Raw genomic sequence first — 22487 nt, 5'->3', positions numbered from 1 at the left:
TCTCTTCTCTTCTCTTCTCTTCTCTTCTCTTCTCTTCTCTTCTCTTCTCTTCTCTTCTCTTCTCTCTCTCTCTCTCTCTCTCTCTCTCTCTCTCTCTCTCTCTCTCTCTTACAAAGCACCAATACTGACCTTTGATAATCTAAACCAGTCTTAGTCAAGACAACCCTTTCAGGAGATGAACTAGTTTCTCTCTGTGTTGTCCAATATGTGAGCCACCACCAGCTCCCTGTAGAGGTACAGCCCTGAAACACAGTAACTCTGATGTTTAACTTTAACTAATTCAAATTTAATTTGCAGGATTCTTGGGAAGTTACTTAATCAGATACCATGTTTCCAGGGGCCATCTTATAGGGGCAGCACAATTGCAAAGGATTTCATTTCTACACCACAATACCAGGTGGAATATCATCAAACCTCAAGGCCTCTGGAGCCACCTGCTTGTTTGGCGTCTTTACCATCCTGCCTTCCACGCCTGAATGCTTATGAATTGCACTCTGATTCTCCCACATGTGTGTGGCCTCTGACTCCCACTGACCTGCCTTGAACTGTTTCTACATCTCCCCTGCCTGCTGCATCTCCTGTCATACAGCCGTCATTAAAATCTCACAATCCAGTCTGGGTCTCTCATCTCCATACCTGTGTCTGAGCACACGCTCACCCTGTTTCACTGTTAGTTAGTCATCCCCCAAAACTCCCAAGGGCTCCTTACTTTTTAGTTCAAGACTCAAATCTTTATCTGGTTTTCAAAAAGGCATTAAGGATAATGTCCCATGAAATCTGAACATTGTTTAATCCATGACTATGCAACACTTCTCCTACATACACATGTACACACACAACACACACACGCACCATGGATTATCTCACCAGGCCATGACCATGCATTTCTTGCTCCTGACTTGGCATTTCAGACAACTTTTCCAATCCTACCTTTTTTTTTTTTTTTTTTTTTTTTTGGTTTTTCGAGACAGGGTTTCTCTGTGTAGCTCTGGCTGTCCTGGAACTCATTTTGCAGACCAGGCTGGCCTCGAACTCAGAAATCCACCTGCCTCTGCCTCCCGAGTGCTGGGATTAAAGGCGTGCGCCAACACACCCGACCCAATCCTACCTTTTAAGACCCCATTGAGAACTCCATGCTTTCTCAGAGTAGCCTGTGACTACCTAGGTTCCCCCCCCTCCCCCCGTTACATCTTATCTCTAAACCTCTAGCCCATTCCTAGCAGACATGACTTTGTCCTGATGACTGCTGGGTAGTTTGCAGAACTCTCTCTCTCAAAGTGGGCAGTGGATCTTGTTCCAAGAGCCTCATGAGACTCAGCTCAGGACCGAGGGCACAAGGACTGAGGGCACAGTAAATGCTCAGCGCTCCATGAATGGCTTTGTGATTAATCAGCGAGTTCAGGGTTAGCACTGGACAGGAAAACTCAGTGGACATTAGACCACAGAGTTAATCATTTGCTCTCTGCTCCCCCACTTCTCTGCTCCTCATGGCTTTCGCCAGCTTCAGCTCCTTTATCTGCTTCTCTTCATACAGAGAGCAATATGAGCTATTCATGTCAAGGTGGAGCAGAAAACTCAGGATTATCGGTTTTCTTCTGAAGTCGCAGTTAATGCTTCATTTGCCAAAGAAAGTGAACAGGATAGGGAAGAAAAACACCGAGACAGCTTGTCATGAAGTAGCTTGGTAGTATCCTGTGAATTATTTATCCTCTATGAGCCTCATTTATAGGAGCAGAAAGCCTGGGGAAAATACTGTCCTAAAGTCTTACCAGTAAATTATAGAGTGAGTAAAATAAGCTATGATATTGGACTGGTTATGCCTGAGGCAGGGCATGGCACACCCCAGGGATGGGATTCCTCTCGCATCCAGAAGGGCAAAGCTCACAGAAACTGATTAAGGTATAGACTTGTTGTCGCTGTTTTGTTTTGTTTATTTTGTTTGGTCAAGTGAGGGTTTGTCTGTGTAGTCTTGAGTGTGCTGGAACAAACTCTGTAGACCAGGCTGGCCTCAAACTCACAGATATCCACCTGCCTCTGCCTCCTGAGGGCTGGGATTAAAGTCATGTGCCACCACCCCCTGGGCCAAATTTGCAAATTATAAGCTAAGCAGAAGGAGGAGAATTGTCTGGAATCACAGTGGATCCAGGAGGAGCTCAATGCCCTGGCCAGCAGAGCTCTGTGGTGCCATCAATGTCAGTTGCATAAAATAAATTTATTAATTATCTTGGTGTTTTTCTAATTGGAAACTGGAATTATCCAGTTTCCATGAGGTAGCTATCTTTAATTCCTTTCTCCAAATCTTGGGAGTTAAATGTATTTTGGAATTTAGATGTTTATAAAGGTAAGGAGTTATAGGTTATATATTGTGTAATATTTCTAGTGTATATGTGCCTAAATAAAATATGAACACTTGTGAAACATATTGTATGAGTTTAAAATATACAAATAGGTTCATGAGTTCAGACTGGATTCTCCACCAAGCAATTTCTCATCAGTCTAGGTTATGGCTCCTATTGTTATTTTAATTATATTTTTATGTGAGGTGCCTCTTGATAATTTACTATGTATAGACACTGAGTAATCATATCAGAAAAGTTAGCATCTTCATCTCTTGGAATATTCAAAAATAATTTATCAGCACAACAACTTATGAATAATGTTGAACTTTCTGTCTTGGTAAGTTTTGAAATTGGAGATTCCAAAGAGAATAGGTTTCCATACTACATCACACAATTTTCTATGAGAAATAATTATCTTGAAAGTGTCCATTTAGCATCCAGAAATGGAAAAAATAGTAGGTAGCAATTTCAAAATGTATCACAAAGCTACAATAGTCCAAACAGTGTGTTGTTAGTGTAGAGATAACATACCTGTGTACTATGCAATGGATTCCACATAGGAGACAGCTGAGGCAGTACAGCACCTGATAAACAAGCGGGAGGACCTGAGTTCTGATCTCAGGCACCGACGGTAACAACAAGGGAAAGACAGCTGAGAATAGGGCCTCAAGCCAGCAAACGGCTCTAGCCGGGCAGACGCAGATGCAGCCCTGAGGCTGGTCACCAGCTGACCTAAGCAAAGTGTTGAGCTGTGAGTTTAGTGAGAATATGACCATACTTTTGAGAGCAATGGAGAACACAGCTGAAGTCACCTTTAGGACTCCGTCTGTACATATTAATATTGTGTTCGTGTGCCACAATCGTTCATTGGAGGGGGGGGAGCAGTCATTTCAATGATGGTGCTGTGATAACTGGATTTCTCCATACTGAAGAGTGAGGTGGAACCTCACCTCACCTCACCTCAAAAGTTAATTTACAGCCTATCAGCAAGCTGACTGTAAGAACTGAGGCCATGATATTCTTAGATGTGAACGTAGGAATAAATCTTCCTAACCTTGGATTAGGCAGTGGTTTCTCTATATGGCAAGCCAACACAAACACCAAAGAAAAGATAGAGAAACTGCACTGTATAAAGTTAAAGACAGGGCCAGGCGGTGGTGGCGCATACCTTTAATCCCAACACTCAGGAGGCAGAGAGGCAGAGGCAGACAAGTCTCTGAGTTGGAGGTCATTCTTGTCTACAGAGTGAGTACCAGGACAGTCAGGGCTACACAGAGGAACCCTGTCACATAAAAAGGGGGAAATTAAAGATAGATGTGCATCAAAGGACATTATGAAGAAAATGGCACCTTGTGATACCATGCCTGACATTCCAGTGGTACGTCTGCCGAGGAGGAACCATGGTGAATCTGAGGTTGAAAGAGTTTATATAGAGAAACTGCAAAAAGAGGAAGAAGGAATAATAACAAGAAGACAAAGGGATAAAGGAGGGAAAGAGCAACCTAAAGAATAAAAACATCTGTGAATTCACAAAACTGATAAAGACCTAGTATCGGGCACAAATAACTCCGAAGACTTGGCAACTCGCAGCAAGCAAACCAATTCAAAGTGGGCAAGTGATTCAAGCGGGTGGACCCAATTCCAGAGCAGATAAAAGGCACCACTAACACAGAGGAAGCCTGGGACATCATGAGACATGAGGAAACGCAGAGCATCTGAGTACCACTGCACACTCAGTGTTCACGACTGTAACCATCCATCACAGGCAAGAGAAGTGGTGGCTGTGCTGGGAAGAGAGGGGCCTTGTGCGTCCCGCGTCGGGTGGCCACAGAAACTGGGGCAGCTGCTGTGGGAAACGGTTTGGCAGACCCTCTGCAAACTAAACATAGAAGTCTCAGATGATTCAGCAATTCCACTTCTGATTATGGATCCAAATGGACTGCGGCAGACATTCAAAGGCTGGTACATGAATATTCATCTTGGCAAATACTCAAAACTGGCTCGAAGGTAGAAAGCATTCGACTGCCCAGCAGTGGAAGGGCAGCTCAGTCAGACATTGTATATCCACACACACAGTGAAATATTCGCCTGTCGAGAAGGACAAGTGTCACAGCATGCATGACTTTCAGAAGAGCAGGCTATGGAGGACATACAGAAGGCCACACGTTGTGTGATTCCTTATGGACGCAGTCCTAAGGACAGGGCAATCATATCGATGAAGGAGGATGGATGGCTGCCAGGGACAAGAGAGGAATCACTGCTAATGGATACAGTTTCATGTGGAGAAGATGGAGAAGAGCTAATTACTGGTGGTGGCTGCATAGTACCGTCAGCCTGCTGTCAAGAGCTGCTGAACTGACCCTTTCAAGCGGTTAAAACAGCAAATCATATGTCATGTGAATGGTCACAATTAAACACACACACACACACACACACACACACACACACACACGATGGAAAGACTTTCTGAGAACCTTCAGGAATCTGGGGATTAAAAAATAATAACTATTTAAGATGTGGGAAGCCCAGTAGGCTGTGGTGGCACATGTCCATCATCTTAGCATTTAGGAGATGGAAACAGGAGGATCAGAAGTTCAAGGTTATACTTCTCTCCATAAGGAGGCTGAAGCCAGCCTGGGATGCATGAAATAGGGCTCAGTGCTCTTTTTTTTTTTCTTTTCCTAAGATTGCCTATTAGTAATCGGCCAGTGTTAGTGAAATCAGGAGAAGAGACAAGCCAACACCATTGTTGGGTACTGCTAAAACATTTCTCATAGTGAGGGACGGATCTACACAGTCCATTTGTGAACAGTGGGTTTCTAACTTGCAACTAGATGCCTGGCAATAAGCTAAACGTGAATAGCACATTAAAAAAAAAAAAAAAAAAAAACCAGGAGCATGCAAACTGTTCCCTTCTCAAACCCTTTTTGGGCAAAGGCTACTGCTCTGCGGGCATTCCAGAGTAACGACAGCCCATGAGCCCAGGTCAGCTTCGCCTCCTTCCCTCTGGAGAAGGCAGGCGACTCTCCTTGTAACAACAGTCCTCTCAGGGCCATGTACTGAGTCTGGAATTTGACACCCCTGGTGAAGAGCAACCTGGGTTCTGATCTTCTCGAGGGTCTGCCAGCAGGAAGGGGGTGGGGCGGGTGTTGCTTAGTGCTCTGGACTCAGGACTCAGGGTTTCCAGTCGGCTGTAACCGGCAGGACACCACAGACATCCGCTTTATATCTTGGACATAGTTTGCATAGAATTCTGAAACTTGGTTTGAAAGCTACCAGTCTAATGCAACCCCCTCTTCCCTTGGATAAACAGGCAGAGTCCAGAAGATGGGTGGTGTCCTGTGGACAAGAGCCTCGGGCTTGGAAGAGCTGTCTCTTGGAAGGCAGCCACACAGGGCCAGCAAGAAACCACCGATGCCCAGTCAGGTCTCAGTTTCCCCAATTTCTACCAGTGTTGTAGCTTCTATCTGAAGTCTAAGAATTGAACTAATTCTGTAAGTGCCATCCACACCAGTGGCACGGAAGGACACGTGTTCCCCACTCGTATGCTGAAGCTCCAGTCTTCAGTATGGAGGGGTCTGAGCAGGTGGGGAGTAGTTAGATTTCAGAGAGGTCGTGAGGGTGGAGACTCATGAGGGACACTGGTGTCCTTATGAGGAGAAGGGGGTCTATGTCTTCTTTTGCCATGTGAAGACACAGGGAAGGTGACAGTGAGCCTGGAAACTGATCATACCTCCCCCTGACCAGGCGTCATCAGCCTCAGAGCTCTGAGGAGGAAAGGATGCTATCGAAACCACCAATCTGTACTGCTCTGTGATAGCAGCCCCAGGCTTTCTCTCTTGCTACAGAGAAGTACCCACAAGCCCCTCAGGAGCAGTGGGAGTTCACCAGCCCTCGGAACATTTGACAAGCTAGATGAATCTTCAACATAAATCTACTAAACATGAAATCTATGGAGCCTGTGAATTATTGATCATTTATTAATTCTCAAAGCCTCAATTATTTCCATAGCTAAAAATTACTGAGTTTACATTTTTCGATTAGAACGAAGTAAATTAGAATTAATTTTAAGAAACTAGGCAATAAAATACCAATTATTTTCAAATTAACCACTACCACAAAGACTCGTTTGATGCCTACACAGAACAAAAGAAAGGAAAAAAAAAAAAAAAAAAGCAAGACCAAGCAGATGAAAAAGCTAGAGAGTAAAATATTAGGAGGAAAAAAAATGAGAATTTGCTTAGAGGGAAATGAATAGCTTTGATATTTCCAGTCTTCAACAAGAGGGAACCAAAGCACATAAACATTGTGGTCAAGCTGATATCGAAAAACAAAACTGTAACCAGAAAATGAAAGAGAGAAACTCCTAGAGACTAAATCAATTAATTGGAAAGCAAATGAAAGTAATAAACTCAGAACCTGAATTTGTTGAAAGAAAAAAAAACAATAAACAAACATAAAAAAAAACAAGCCAATGAATTCATAAAATGGAGTCTTCCAGTTTGTTGCAGCAACACGGAAAAGTTTGTGATGTCTAGGGAGGAAGATGAGGAAGACATCCAAGAGAGGAAAAATTATACAATGTGATGCACAAATCCAAACTGAGATATTCAACTGCAAGGAGAGGGGAAAATGGAAAATAAATAAAAATTATCAAACCTGACAATCAGAGTAGACGAGTATCCATGGAAGGAATAGAAACGAGTCACAAAGGCTCACATCCATAAAAGGAACGGAGCCCAAGTGTTTTATGGGGCAAATTTTTCAAAGCTTCAGGGCACACATAATTCTTACACTTGTTCAACTATTACTGATGGTTGGGAAAAAAAATTCAATGTGTTACAATTTGCTTTATAAAGCTGGTACCCAAAAGGGGTAAAGATGACAGACTGACTCCACGTGGAAGCAGAAGGTGAAACTTGAAGTAAATGTTTAGTGGGGCAGCCTCCTACTCGCATGGTACCTAACCCAAGGACATAAGCTAGGACAATGGTATAAAGTAAAATCGATTACGTCAAAGTCACCAAAGATGATCTTTTAAAAAAAACAAACCTTGTTTGATGAAGCTGTAGATCCAGTTTTGACGAGACAGCATTCCAAAACGGAAATGAATTGAAATGCACTTTAAAACTGGGCCTGAATAGTTCTATAAACTATAGGAAGATCCTGCCTTGATTTGATGAGGTGTATTGACCCAAAACCCAGAGTCATGTGTGTGTGTGTGTGTGTGTGTATGTGTGTGTGTATGTGTGTGCGCGCGTGCTTAAAAACATCAAAGTAGCAGCTTTTAATGTCACTGTCACAAATGTTTCTGGACACACCTGCAATTGAATTAGAGCAACACTAACAGTTCCAAGGTGGGACCAGAAGCACATTCCGGACCTCCCGGGAAGACTGGACATTCGAAAGTGCAAGGCATAATTTTAAAAGGGAGTATTCACTCCAGAGTCATAAGCCAGAAGGTCTTAGTGTGATGTGTCCTTCACAGTATGTAGGGAAATGGAAGGATTAAGGGAAATGACAGTATTACAAGGGCACAGTTATTCAATTAATGCAGCATCAGCGCTAAACCAGAGGGAAGGATGAATGGGATGGAACTAAAACAGATTCAAGATCATGACAAACGGCATTTTCAAAGTATGATAGCATCTGATGGATTACTCAATAAATCTGTGGAGACAGATCTAAAACCATTTCAAAATTAATAGTTATGTGTCATTTACCTAAAGACAAAAAAAAAAAAAAAACCTTCCAGATAGAATATACAGGATGCTTTGAAAGAAATAGGCTCTCTGAGTCCTGCTGCGGAAGTGCCTTCAAGTATCCCCAGAGGAGACATTCCATGAGGAAACAGATTAAAATATTTGACTGATAACTGTTTTCTATGTCTACATGACTGAAAACGAACAAACCCCATAAAGATGCAAATAAAAATGGTCACCGAGTGTAAGGATTATATAAATGTAGCTCTATTCTTCTTTTAAAACCTTTTTTTTTTTTTTTTTTTTGTCTCTCAGCAGCCCACTGGCTATGGTTACTTCACAGAATCTGGGTGCCACCCTGGGAAGTGGTGACAAGATTCTCAGAAGAGTCCCATTTATTTGCCAGAGGAAGAGGCCTTGTCCCTGTCTACTCTGAGGGACTGTGAAGAGAAGAGACAGAGATGGTGGGGGAAAAAGGCAGGTAGTCACTTGTTCTGAGCTCCTTCTCAGTACAGATGGAGGAGCCATTAAAATTGTCTGAGACAAGAAAGGGCTGGGAAATTTTCTCACGTTTTCCATTCCCAGTGTGAGGGGAAGGTGATCTAGATCTGAGGAGCTGATCAAGGACAGGGAGCAAGTCTTGGGCAGCACACATGTGCAGGGAGCCCACAGACCTCTGTGCACTGAGCCCAGAATGAAAACAGTACTGCGAATTTAGCTCAGGAAGTTACCAAAGGTAGGCAAGGGGACTCTTTATAATAAGTGACCCCCTGCACAATAGCAATAGAGCAAGTAGACCTTAGCCATGGGCTAATGAAATCACAGTTAGACCTTTAGGATCTACAGTCATAGTGAGGGTAGGGTGTGGCAGGGTCATCAGGGGAGTAGTGGTCTGTGGAAGAGCAGTCTGAGGTTCCTCAGGTGTGAGAGTTAGAGACTAGATCTGCTAGGATCAACCATTGGGCTAACCGACCTCAAAAAAACACACACAAACCAATAAGACAAATTTAGGACCATAGTCTGTGGAACCTACATCCTGTAGTTTGTTCCATAAAAGCTTGCTGCCTAGACCAGCATGCTGGGGGCCTTCAGGAGGTGGGGATTTACAGAAGGCCCTAAAGTCACTGAAGGTGAGCTCCAAAGGGGTTAGGGAATCCTTACTATCTCATCTCTTGGTTGATTTTCTGACTCCTGGAGTTAAGTACTTTCTCTGCCACACTCCCCCATCATGGTGCTCTGTCTTTATCTTAAGCCCAAAGCAACGAGGCCACCAGACTTTAGACTACAACCTGCTGAACCATGCACCAGAACAACCCTTTTTTTTTTCTTTATAAGTTAATTGCCTCGGGCATTCCATTATAGTATGGAAAGCTGACCAACTCAATCTCTTATTTTCTGCCCCTGATAACCCTGGAGTTCTAGAAGATCTGGCATAGTCAGTATGTTCAAGGAAAGTTCTGGAAGGCCCAGTCCTCTACTCTGAGGGCTCATGTCCTCTAAAGTGTGTCTGTTGACATCTCAGCCTTTAACAGAATGGTATTAGGAGGGAGGAGCTTTAGGATGAAGAAAAGGCTGCCAAGCTCCATTCTTCTACCTTGACAACTAGAACAATGTGTGAACCAGAAAATAGGGTCTCACTGCATGAGTCTGGTGCCTTGATCTTGGACCTACCAGCTTCAGAGCTGTGGGAATTAAGTTTCTGTTGTTTAGAAGTGACCTGGTATGGAATGGCATCAAAGTAGAACAAGGTACCAAGCCGTCATGTGTAGGATACAGGGAAGGTAGGATGATACGAAATGAAGGAGCCAATCTGGGAAGCTATTAAGTGTGGGAGTGGCTGTGTGTGTGTGCGCGCGCGCATGCGCGCGCGCATGCATGTGTGCATGCAGTGTATGTTGCTGTGGAAATCTGAAAGAAAGATCAGATGTTTCTTTGGAATATAAAGCAGCTGCATCTTCTCAGACCATCTGAGTTCTGCAGAAGGCAGACAAGCCAGTATTTATGAGTGATTACTGAAGACAACGGAGGAGAAAAGTGCCCTCAGAGCACAGACAAGCAATTTTATCAAAGGAAAAAATATATATATAAATGACTAATACAAATGTGGAAAGAAATGTTCGAAGAGCAGAGGAATCTGCTATTAAAAATGAAAGGGCCACTATGTAAGTGTCAGACGGGCAAGCTAAATAGCGGGGCGGGAAGAGAAGAAACTCATTAGACAAAGAAAATGCCTCAGAAGATTTTTCTCTCCCCCACCTCAAAGTGCTGAGGTAAGGCCACAGCAGTGTGCTCCCTGCCTATGGAGCCAGGCTCCCTTAGCCTAGGAACCTGCCAGACTACACAGGCTTTAAAAGACTCAGCTATTGTTCACAGCACTGCAGGGGTAATAGCTCTCCAGCCTGCAGTACACTCCTTTGAATATGATGGTATATCTTCAAGACAAGTTTGTCTTGGGGAGGGAGCCGAAGTTCATTTAAAGCCAACTGCGGACATACTATTTGCGATGGTGAGGCGTGTTTTCTTGTAAATCAGAGCTCAGGAGGTGCTGACCGAGGAGGAGCCCCAGAGGCATGCAGAAGCCCGGAAAGAACATGTGATACAGACAGTACCTGGCAGGACACAGATAGTTTAGCCTGTCCAACGCAAAGGTCTCCCAACTGGTCTAGCCACAATCTTAACGGTCATCTTTGAGATGTTGAAATATGAACTGGTCAGTCCTCTACCCTGGCTGTCATCGGATTAAAAACAACTTATAAAAATGGCTCTCGAACCTTGCCGGATCCGGCACTTCTCTTTGCAGCTTCATCTGATGACGTGAATTAACTCTGGTCACAGTGACCATCTGGAAAATCCCTGTGGGCATCCGGTTGGCCCTGCCTGGTTCTTTGCATTTTCTGTTTTCTCCCGCCCCTCCCCCCTTTTAGACAAGGCTGGCCCTTGAACTAACTATATAGTAGGTAATGATCTTGAACCGCTGAACCTCCTGTCTCTACCTCAGAGTGTGGGGACTCCAGGTATGCACCACCAGGTCTGGTTTATTCAGTGCTGGGGTGGAACCTAATGCTTCAGGCAGGCTAGCTTAACACTCTACCAACAGAGCCATATACCCAGCTTTCCCACTCACTTTTAACCACTAGTGATCAAGCAGTCATAGAGATCTTGGCTCAAAGGTTAGGGCATTCTGGGAGAGAATTTCGGCTCTTAGTGCCTAGGACTACCCTAGTCCACTGTATGGGTTTTAAGGCACCATCCAGAGGCACTTTCTGGCATTGTATAAAATTCAGGGTTGTTTGTGCGGGTCTCTGGAAACTGGAAACCGGCAGGAAGGAAAATAAAGGAGTTTATTGTACAAAGTCCAACTCATGGCAAATTCTCAATGTAGTTGATAGATAGAAGAGAGAGGCTGCTACATGCACTCGGAGCCAGTACTTGGCAAGATCATAGTAACCCCCCCCATCCCTGTATCATCCCTGTATCTCCATCCTGTATCAAGAGACCTGTCTGCTTCTCTTTCCTTTGGGCTTAGGCTGGTCTCCTGATCCAGTGATGCTGGGTCAGAGGTGGATGCATTGTGCTCCACAGAGGCCTGGTAGCTGATGTTCTATGATGGGAGACATATGGTCTCACTATAAGAAAATTGATTTAGAGCACTGGAAGAGGATGGGCCACCTAGAAGGCCAGCCAGTTCTGACCACCAGCCAGGCTGAGTTCTGACTTATATCCACAGTCCCACACACAGGGAAGATGGATGCCGCCTTTTGCCAGTGTTTTTGGGTGGTTCATGATGTGGTAGGAATACCTGGAATATTGATCTCTTATCTTAAACCCTAATCACTATTAGATTGCCTTCATACCACTGTCTGTAAGACTTCTTCATCCTTTTCTATAGTAACCGTGGGCCTGGTCCCACATTATCTACAGGAAAGCAGTGATTGGCACCTGTTATCTGGGCACCCATTGAGGAAGCAGTCATTATGTGACATTTCAAAGCCATTCTACAAGTCAGTGCTTTCAGTTTGCTGTGTCCTCACTTGTCACTGTCTGAAGCTCGGCCGCAGTTTTAATTGTTCTGACTCCCAGGGAGTCATTGCTATCGCCAGTGACTCTCTAGCCACCTAAAACATAATAGGTAGTCTATGAAATTTTATTGAGTAAGCAAATTGTTTTCTTCTGCTTCCACGTAGTAGGCATCTCTATAGGTCTTCCTTCACCAGAGCATCCCAGCTCAGAACACATCTTCCCTCCCTGCCGTGTGTCTCCTGTCTTCCAGGAAGCACAATTCTCAAATGTTCTCAGCCCTTATAAGTCAAATTCCAAGCAAATTTATTGGCTCCTTTAATGCCAAAGCAGTGGTGTAGGCCCAACGGCAATGCCAGGCATTGTATCAAAACAGCGTACTATACACGGATTTTGGACATGTAATCATATGTTTGATAGATGTCCCCTTCACTTCTTGTTTTCTGATGCTCTCTCCCTCCTGGGCTTCCAGGGACTTCCCCTCTCCATGGCAACAGCCACATACCCATGGCGACAGCCATATGCCAACACCTTCATAATGATTAGTATGAGTTCTAATAAGATCAGTAATTGTTGTCATTTGCTCTGAGCTAGGCACTGTAGGGAGACCTGGATGGTATCCCTTGTTTTATGAAAAAGTAGAGCTGAGGTCTAAATCTCAGGCCTTGGGAAGCAGTAGGGGACAGACAAGGAGTCGAGTTCCAAAGATGACATCACACAGTTGCTGACCCTTCCCTAGGGGTCAGACTCTATCCTTCCTTTCCTTGGTGGAAGGCTAACACTTCCCCTAGTCTCTCTGCCATCAGTAATCCATCACTGCAAAGTCAGAATGGCTGATAGCAGCCACCAGTGTCACCTCCCATGGCTGAATGGCTTCTGAGCTTCAACCAAACATTTGACTTGGAAAAAGGAAACAGGACAAACAAGACTTAGGTTAGAAAGCAGTCCAGGGGCTGGAGAGATGGCTCAGTGGTTAAGAGCACTGGCTACACTTCCAGAGGTCCTGGGTTCAAGTCCCAGCAACCACATGGTGGCTCACAACCATCTATGGTGAGATCTGACGCCCTCTTCTGGTGTGTCTGAAAACAGCTACAGTGTACTTATATATAATAAATAAATCCCCTAAAAAGGGGAGGGGGGACTGGAGAGATGGCACAGTGGTTAAGAGCACTGACTGCTCTTCCAGAGATTCTGAGTTCAGTTCCTAGCAACCACATGGTGGCTCACAGCCATCTGGGGTCTGATGCCCTCTCTGGTGTGTTTGAAGAGAGCAATGGTGTATTCATATAAGTAAAATAAATAAATCTTTAAAAAATGAAAGAAAGAGAGAAAGGAAGGAAGGAAGGAAGGAAGGAAGGAAGGAAGGAAGGAAGGAAGGAAGGAAGGAAGGAGTCCAGTTAGACGGCCCCTAGGTTTAGTGGGAAGGAGCTTAGAGGAAAGGAACATGTCATAACAAAGGCAGAAAGAAAAGCCTCATCCTGGTCTCTAGTTGGGGGCTTTTGAGAGACACTGTCTTCCAAAGCCCAGGCCATTCTCACACTCATTGTAGTTTGAGTGTAGTATAGCAGAGGGTGACCTAGAACTCTTCATCTCCCTGACACTACCTGTCAAGTGCTGAGATTACAGGTATGGGCCATCAAACATCAGTGGTCAGGAATGGTGATGAAGGAGAATTCACTCATTTGATTTTCCTTAGATAGCCTGCATGTGGGTGTTTCACGTCCCAGCTTGGCATATCCTCTTCCTTCTGGACTCTGCTTTATCTCTAATCCTTTCGAATTTGGGTCGCTTAGTGCAGATTGATACCTCTTCTCTTGGGGATTGATAGCGCAATGGCCTGTTTTATTTTTCTGTTCACATCTTGTGTGAAAAAGGCACTTAAGGCTGCTAATGAAAACAAGTTACATCTCACTGATGGCCCAGCCAAAGTCCTGTTCTCTTAACCTGCTCCATCAGCAGCGCTGCTTCTAGAAGCTTCTACAGTGACTTCCAGATGGACTTAACGGCTATGTTCCTCAGCAGGTGGGACTGATGCTGTTTGAGCATCTGTCTTGCGGGCCTTTGTCTTTCTAACTAACTTGCCAGGCCCTGAAAAGCAAGGTGTGCTGAGTGCATCTTCCCACTCTTTCTGCTCTGGTGTCTGGGACTTATCACCTGCCCACACCTCCTAGGAGAAATACCTTCGTATTCCTTTGGTGTTAAGAGGAAATGGTCAATCACACATTGGTGAGTTTAGGGGTTTCCTAGTCCTGAGCAGCCTACTGACACACTGTGAAGGTTTTCAATTTTCTTCTGTGTCCATTTACTTACTTACTTACTTACTTACTTACTTACTTTTTAAAACCACAAGTCCCTCGGTCACAACATCTTTACTCTGGCATTATTAACTCCTTGAGAGCGCAGCACTTAGGAGAAGACTCTGGATTCCAAGCATCTACCTGCTCTCCAGGACACAAGGGTCTGGGTAATCACACCCCATCTCCTTTAGAGCCCCAGTCACCAGCACAACCCTAAAGTCCCAGGTATCCATCACCTTTGACTCTTCCCCGCATCTGCTCTGTGTGGACCCTGGTCTGACTCCATCGTATCCACCCCTCCCAGATGTGCCCTCCTTATCCCACTCCCTGGAATGCCTATCCATCCTCAGCCACACCCTGTATCCCTCAGCCACTTACTTAGCTCAGGGAGACCATGGCGTAGCCTTCTTCCCTGCTTTGTTTCAGATTCATGACCATAAATTCCAAATTTACTGGTGTGTCTTGACTAAATTTTCATAATATACAGACTCTTATTCCTAAGGTAGCTCGTGCCCTTTTCCTTGCTGTTCAATGGACACATTCCTTGTTCCTTCCCCTCTCTGCTTCTTAGTTCACTGGGAATATTGAAGTACTCTACGAGCTCTCTAATGTTCTCCTTCTCCTTCATGCTGTGGTGCTCACATTCCTTGACTCCTTCGTTATTTCTTTCTTTTGGGCACTTCTCTTGGCTCTTGCCTTTGCCATGGGTGTCCCGTTCTATCTGATCTTTCCCATCAGAATACAAACATCATGGCCTATCTTCCACTTTTGAGAATTTTCTCCTGGCTCTCTCAAGCAACACCCTTTCCTAGTGCCTCTAGCACACTCTTCCTAAGAGAGGTCTGCCTTCCCTCATCCCATTTGATCTTCCATTCTCCCTGGAGGATGCACAGTAGGGCTTCTGTTCCCAGCGCTCTACAGAAGCCTTCAGCCTCACCCAACTGCTGTCCACCATTAAGGACTACTCCATCACCAAGGCAACTTCCACTTGCTCTCCCTGGGAGCTGTGTGTGACACAATTGATTATTCTGCTTGTATTTCCTAATTTTCTCTTAATCCATGGGTTACCCCCCCCTTCTTTTGTTGCCTGCTTCCCTCCTTGCCTGAGACCTCTGAGGCTTGGTTCTTCTCTGTCTTTTCTCTGGATGCCTCCCCTCTGGATGGCCTCCCTGTGCCTATACACATTGGTGTGCCCAAGGCTTTATCCTTAGCCGTGTCCCCTCAAAGCTCCCAGTTCACATACCTTCTGCCCACCTGGCAGACACTCAGATGTCCAAGAGACATTCCTAGCACAATGGGAGAATGATGATCGGATGTCCCACCTCCCCAGCCCGTCCCTGCCCTTTCGTTTTCCATTCTTTTCAGTTTCTGTCAAATATATCATCATCTATGCAGATTTTACTTTTACAAAAAAAAAAAAAAAAAGACCCCCACGTGACGTGATCTTATCTACATTTGTTTGTTTGTTTGTTTTTATTTTTGTCCTTGCCTCTTGCCCTTGCTTGAGCAGGTGAGGTTTTTCCCATCTTTGCAGCCATGTTCTCTCGGCCAACCTGTTCGTCCCTCAGGATTTTACAAGCTTAGTTCAGTCAGGGCTGTGCTGGAATATCCCCTACATTCCTTACTTCTCAGAACACTTGTTCGGTCATCCTTCTGTCACCTGGCCTCTCATTCTGGGGACTCTCTGACAGTGCTTATTGGTCCTTCACATTTTTTTAGGGCATATGTGAACGTGTCTACTTCGTGAGTAAGGCCTTTCTGCCTTGTTCACCCTCAGTGGTTGAAACAAGGGCTCAGCAAGCATTTGTGGTGTGAATAGGTGCAGCTCTAATAGTGCACCCTCTGGGAGACAGAAAGAGAAGGAAGGTGGGAAGGAAAGAACACACAGTGACTAAAGAGTGTCACTCCAGTAACCTCAATGCCCCAACTTCCTTCCAGGAAGAATTAAGAACAGGGACAGGCAGGAACAAGGGAGGCCATGTAGGGTCAGCCTCTCCAGTAGCCCTGTTCCACAGAAGTCCTGCGACCTAGAAATCATCTGTGCCTCAACTGTTTCAAAATGTAGCTACTGGCCACAGCTGGTCATTGAGTACTTCGAAAGTGTCCAGTGGAAATGAGAGATGGAATTTGTGTATAATTTAATTTTAATCCACATTTAAACAGCTACATGTGGCTGGTGGATATAGTCTCGAAAAGTGTCTTTCTTCCATGTGTGGTGGCAAGATGGCAGGTGTTGAAAAGACTGGTCAACATCTGGGGCACAGTTGGTAATTAAAAACTAGACTTACTATTCTGACAGAGTTGCAAAGTGTGGCACTATAATTGATACTGGGTTCAAAAGTACTTTAGAGGGCACATTTGCTATGATTTTGTGTTTGTTATAGTCGGTGGTAACCAGCATGTGAGTCTGTATTTTAGTGAACAAACTAAAAATAGCAAAGAAGTGCTTTGGAATGGCATGGAAGGCCTTTCAGATAGGAGGCTGTTCCCAGTGGATTGGCTTCTTGATACTTATAATGAGGTAATTAATTCTGACAACAGCTAATTTTGCATCTGCAAAAATTGGATTTGCAACATTATTGTGCTGTTTTCAAGCTGTCATCTGCAGCTTCCAGGATGGTTTTAGATAAGAGTGGTGTCTGTTTTCAAACTCACTGCTTCAATGAAAGAGTATTTGCTTACTGGAATTTTAAAAAATGGATTCTTTACATTTTTTAATTAGTTTGGACATGAAAAAAAATACTTCGGTTGTGAATGGCTTACCATATTCTCCTCCACACTGAATTCGGAGAACAAAATGAGCACAGACAGAGCCTAAGCAGACAGACACTTACAACTCACGCAGCGGAGAGAACCATCTAACCCAATTGTACAGTCACATATTTGCCCAGAACAAGCATGGTGTGTAATTTCAAGCCAAGAGGACTTTCTTCCCCACCCATAGCGGAACAGGACCAGTATTGAGCAGTCTGCTTTGGGGACTCTCAAGAGACTGAGTGGATTTAAGTTAACCAGACTTAAGGACATTAAGAAAAGTCAACACTCATTAAAGAGACCAACAAATCTGTAACAGCTGACAAAGTACTAAAAGAGAAGACTTCCCTGTTCCCATCAGGGAGTCCTTCCCGTGCCTTTGAAATGCAGACCTCTCTTCTACCTTAGCCTATGGGACTCCCCATCCCCGCAACTGTAAGCAGTGGGGCTGAGAACACTCACCAATGGGCATCACGAGGAAGAAAGGCAGCCAGCAGAGGACGAAGCATCCCACCACAATGCCCAGCGTCTTGGCGGCTTTCTTCTCTCGGGAAAACTTGAGCAGCCTCACGGAGAAGTGAGTCTTATTCTTGGCACTGCTTACTCCGCCGCCTTCTGCAGGGACATTTTTACGGTGGATACGGAGCGTCACTTGCTCCGAGTCTGACTTGTCGGTCTTGAGGCCCGATTTGAGGCCGCGGCTTTCTCTCTTGGCTACCACGTAGACTCGACAGTACATAACCAGGATGATGGCCAGTGGCACGTAGAACGAGCCCAGCGCTGAGAACAGCACGTATCCCGGCTCCTCATTGATTTGGCAGATGGTCTCATCCTCTGGAGCCTGCTGCCTCCAGCCGAACAGGGGTCCGATGGAGATGACCAAGGAAAGCGCCCAGACGCAGAGCAGAGCCCTGACGCCCCTCCTCTGGGTGACAATGGTGGGGTAGCGCAGCGGGTAGCTCACACCAATGTATCTGTCGATGGAGATGATGCAGAGGCCCATGATGGACGCTGTGCAGCATAAGACGTCCACCGCCGCCCAGATGTTGCAGAACACCCTGCCAAAGGCCCAGTAGCCCAGGATCTCAAAGATGGCAGAGAAGGGCAAAACGGTGGAGGTGAGGAGAAGGTCTGCCACAGCCAGGTTGACAATGTAGTAGTGAGTCACAGAGTGCAGATGCCGATGACAGGCCACCGAGAGGATCACTAAAATGTTCCCCAGGACCCCGAAAATGATGAGGCCCCCCAAGATCACCCCAAGCAGAATGGCCTTAGAAATGTTCACCTGTACTGGCGGGTGGGTGCAGTTGGAGCCTTCGGAAGCATTTTCAGAGAGAAGCACCATGGTCCCAAGGGAAGGGGCAAGGTCGGGCTTTGGAAGGCCACCCTCTGGTGGAGGGCGGAAGCGTGGGCGTGAGGAAACCAAGTCAAAAAATCTCCGCTTGGGGGAATCCTGCAGGCTGGGTTGGGCTGGGGGAGGGAGAGAACACACCTGTTGTAAACCACCGAGAGCAGCTCTGGGAACCCTCAGAGGGCCGCGTTAAGGCACAGAGCATTAAAGAAGACATGGCCAAGGGCGCTCTGGGCTTCTGGGGACACCTTCCCAAAGTTTAAAAGGACATGCTTCGAAAGCAACCAGAAATTACAAAAATCCGCTTCTCTGTGCACTCTGATCCATCCTGTTCATCCACGCAATTAGAAATTCACGAGTCTGTGACTAGTCTTTGCTGAAATGGTAGCTAGTGTGGCTCAGCCTTCGAAGCTCAAGGCAGGGACGCTGGGCGAATGGGCGCTGCAGCTGACCGGCAGTGACTCTCAACTTGGCCGCCCATCTATGGGATACCGCTAGCTCCAGTTTCTAGGAGTTCTGGCTAGGTGACATGGGTCTGGAATATTTGCTGAGACCGAAGTGGCCCTGGAGTTTCGTTTATCTGAATTCAGCTGAAAATTAAAAAAACACACACACACACACACACAAAGAAAAAGGCAGACTGTGAGCCAGGCGCCCTGGACAGCCAGACCCTGGGGAGCTCTCCCAGTAACCAGACTCCTGCTGGGAGCCCGCTGCTCTGCAGTCCATGAGTGGCTTTGTGAGTCCCTGACGTAGGCAACACGGGACAAGGGAGGGGACTGCGTGTTCTGTCCCCCTCTGCAGTCCTCCCCTCTGGGAAGGTGCCTTCGAATGCTTCACCTCGCCTTGGCTGACCAAGTTCAGAATCCAAAACAAAAGCAAGCAAGGAAAAAAAAAAAAAAAACTCCCCACCTCAAATAATGACAACAAAACCCCAAGCTGCAGTAGCTGGAAGCTGAATTTTGAGCGATAGGGTTGGAGAAAATAAAGCCCCGAAACGCCCCCTTCCTGCACCACCACCTCAGCACCACTTGCTCGACTGCAGCTGCGGTTGTCGCACAGAAGCAGACAAGCCAGTGGAATAGGGGGGGGGGGATCCTTCGTGTCTCCCTTAGAACAGTTGCACCATAGTCACCTGGAGAGGGCGGCCTGGGAGTGCGAACCTCGGAGAGCACGGAACCGCAGGGTCGCGCGTACGCTCTCTCCCGCGGAATTTGCGCTCGTGGGAGTAGAGCGCGCGGGTCTGCCTACCAGCCAAGTCACCCTCGAGAAAGAGCTAGGTTCCCAGCAAAGCCAATCCCCAGAGCTAAACAGGGCCCGGATGGATTCAGGCAGGATCTTCAAGGGGCGACCGCTCTAGGGATTCCAGTCTCGAGCCACACCCGGACTTTCCGGGAGACCTGGGTGGGAGCGCATTACTCCTCGGACAAGGCTTTGCGAGTAGCAGACCCTGCGGATTCCCTAAGGGACTTAAAAAAAAAAAAAAAAAAAAATCAAGTCCCTGTGCCAGCAGTCGGGGAAGCCTGGGATTTTCTGGGCTAGGGTTCACGATCTGCCTAAATAACCCGATTTCTACACTGCAAAAGGACCAGACCAGGAGACGTAAGACACAGGTTTGGGGCTTGTGGACCTGCATAATTTGTCTTTTGGGGTAGAGCCCTAAGGCTGAGATCTCAGGAGCAGGCTGCTGTGGAAAAAAAAAATCACAAGTTCAAGCCCTCACAGGTGATAGCCAAACCACGCCACCACTGCGGAACCCGCTTTCTCCCACCTGGGGTCTATATATGGGTTAAAATGACACTTGTTAACTAGAAGGTAACTTCCCGTGGCAAATCAGGGAAACCTGGTGGTTTGGGGTGCTGGTTTCAAAGCCAGTCCCAAAGCAGGGACGCGGGGCTAAGTCTGGGGGCACACCAGCCCACCCACAACCTGGCCCTGCGGGATGCCGGCGCTCTGCACTGCTGTGCTACTCACCTGCTGCGCGGCTACAGAGGCCCTGGCGCCAGGAGAAGCGGACCTTCAGTCCTCGCAGGGCCGGCTGCTTCTCTGCAGGAGGACAGGGGACAGTCTCCAAAGACCAAGACCCAGTCCTTTGCACCCGCTGACTCACCCCACTACTGCTGAGCACCTCAAACTCCGGGCTCGCTTCTGCTTCTCCTGGATTTTTAAAAATAAAGACTGAAAACAGAGAAAAGAAATGACAAATACAGCGAGCCAATAACTCCACGATCACCAGTTTGATAATTCAGTTCCTGGACACAGAAAAGAGCGGCTCGGAACTTTGCAGCTCGGGTTGACGTAGTACAGGCAGGCGGTAGCCTAGCGAGTACCGTAATCTCCAGCTGTTACCGTATTCCTCTGCAGCAACCCGCACATCTCGTAAAATTCGGGGTTATCGTCCTCCTTACTTAGAAAGTGGATTTCGTCTCTCTCCCTTCCAGTTTCTCTGTCCCTTTTCGATCTCTCCTCCGTATCTTGTCTTCCCGTTTACCCCTTCCTCTTTTTTACCCTCACCCCTCCACTCTTGATACGGATCCCCCTCCCTCTCCCTCCCTTCTCTGGATCTCCCCTATCAATAGGCTGACGTACACATTAAAGAACAAAACCAAACCAAAAACCAACCAGCCAAAAGCAAACTCCCTTCCAAGTTCTTACTGAATAGATAATGTGCTTACAGAAATTCCCCAAAGGATACTTTGAAAAGTTTAGTCCAACTCCTGACCCAGTTTATTTTAGTCAGGAAGTGTCACCCAGCAGGTGTGGAGGTGGCACACCTTTAATCCCAGCACTTGGGAGGCAGAGGCAGGCGATTCCTGTGTTCAAGGCCAGCCTGGTCTACAGAGTGAGTTCCAGGACAGCCAGGACTATAAAGAGAAACCCTGTCTCGAAAAACAAAAACAAAAACAAACAAACAAACAAACAAACAAAAAGGAAGTGTGTGACTGGTGGTGGCAAATGTGTAGGTGCTTGACATTATTTGCAGATGTTTAAAAAGTACACAAGCCCAGAGAAGATTCCGTAGACTTGATTGCAATAATTCAAGGAAAATAAAGTCTTAAAATATGACCCACTTTTCATTTGGTTACACAGAGTTTTAAAAACTATATGCTCTCAAGGCAATCTCTCCTTCAACTAGTGTCTTTAAGTGCATTTGTTTCCAGTTCTCAAAAGAAAATATAATCTTGGAGAAGAGTTTCTTTTCTTTTGTTTTTTTTTTTTAATTGTTTGATTGGAAAACTCACATAACCAATTTTATTATTTATCACTTCTGGACAAATTCCATGCTCCGCTTAACTTAGGACTTCGTGAAGTCCAAAGAATTTCAGAGAATTAAGAACAAACAAGAGTTTTCCCAGTGTGGTTCCCGTTTCCCATGTTTCCCATGTCTTTCATTGCTATTGACTCAGACAGAGGATGAGTGTTCCAAATGCTTGCTAGAATCCCTTAAATCTAGCGATGCTGAGGTATCCTTGGGAGCACGGAGCTGCAGCTGCATGTAGCAGGTACAGTCTTCTCTTGCATGTATATATGAAACAATGACTTAGATCACAAGAGCCCTATATTTCTGTTCCCTTTCCTGAACAAACTTGTGTTAGCATTAGTCATTTTCCAAAAAACGATGTTTAGAGACTTTTTAAAATTTAACTTATTTTATTAGATATTTTCTTCATTTATATTTCAAATGTTATCCCCTTTCCTAGTTTCCTATACCCTATACCCTCCCCTGCCCTGCTCCCCAACCTGCCCTGCTCCCCACTCCTGCTTCCTGGCCCTGGCATTCCCCTGTACTGAGGCATATGATCTTTGCAAGACCAAGGGCCTCTCCTCCCATTGATGGCCAACTAGGCCATCCTCTGCTACATATGCAACTAGAGACACAAGCTCTGGGTGTTGGCGGGGAGTAATGGTTAGTTCATATTGTTGTTCCACCTATAGGGTTGCAGACTCCTTTAGCTCCTTGGGTACTTTCTCTAGCTCCTTCATTGGGGGCCCTGTGTTCCATCCAATAGACAACTGTGAGCATCCA

The 22487-nt window shown here is 45.9% G+C and overlaps 1 protein-coding gene across 2 annotated transcripts in view; it reads right to left on the bottom strand.

Annotated features, from left to right (window-relative positions):
- Window positions 1-20745, bottom strand: part of Adra1a (adrenoceptor alpha 1A) — a 96928-nt gene extending 76183 nt beyond the window's left edge. For both annotated transcript variants that reach the window (XM_029541606.1, XM_029541607.1), the window contains exons 1-2: window positions 20435-20745; window positions 17572-19050 (exon numbers count right to left, since the gene is read on the bottom strand). In XM_029541606.1, coding sequence (XP_029397466.1) covers window positions 17572-18454 — 883 coding nt within the window. In that variant the 5' untranslated portion in view covers window positions 18455-19050; window positions 20435-20745. The remainder of the gene's footprint in view (window positions 1-17571; window positions 19051-20434) is intronic.
- Window positions 20746-22487: the final 1742 nt, after the last annotated feature.

Source organism: Mus pahari, chromosome 8, assembly GCF_900095145.1.
Source record: "Mus pahari chromosome 8, PAHARI_EIJ_v1.1, whole genome shotgun sequence".
In the NCBI taxonomy this organism is placed as follows: Eukaryota; Metazoa; Chordata; class Mammalia; order Rodentia; family Muridae; genus Mus; species Mus pahari.
This window is presented reverse-complemented; position numbering and strand designations above follow the sequence as displayed.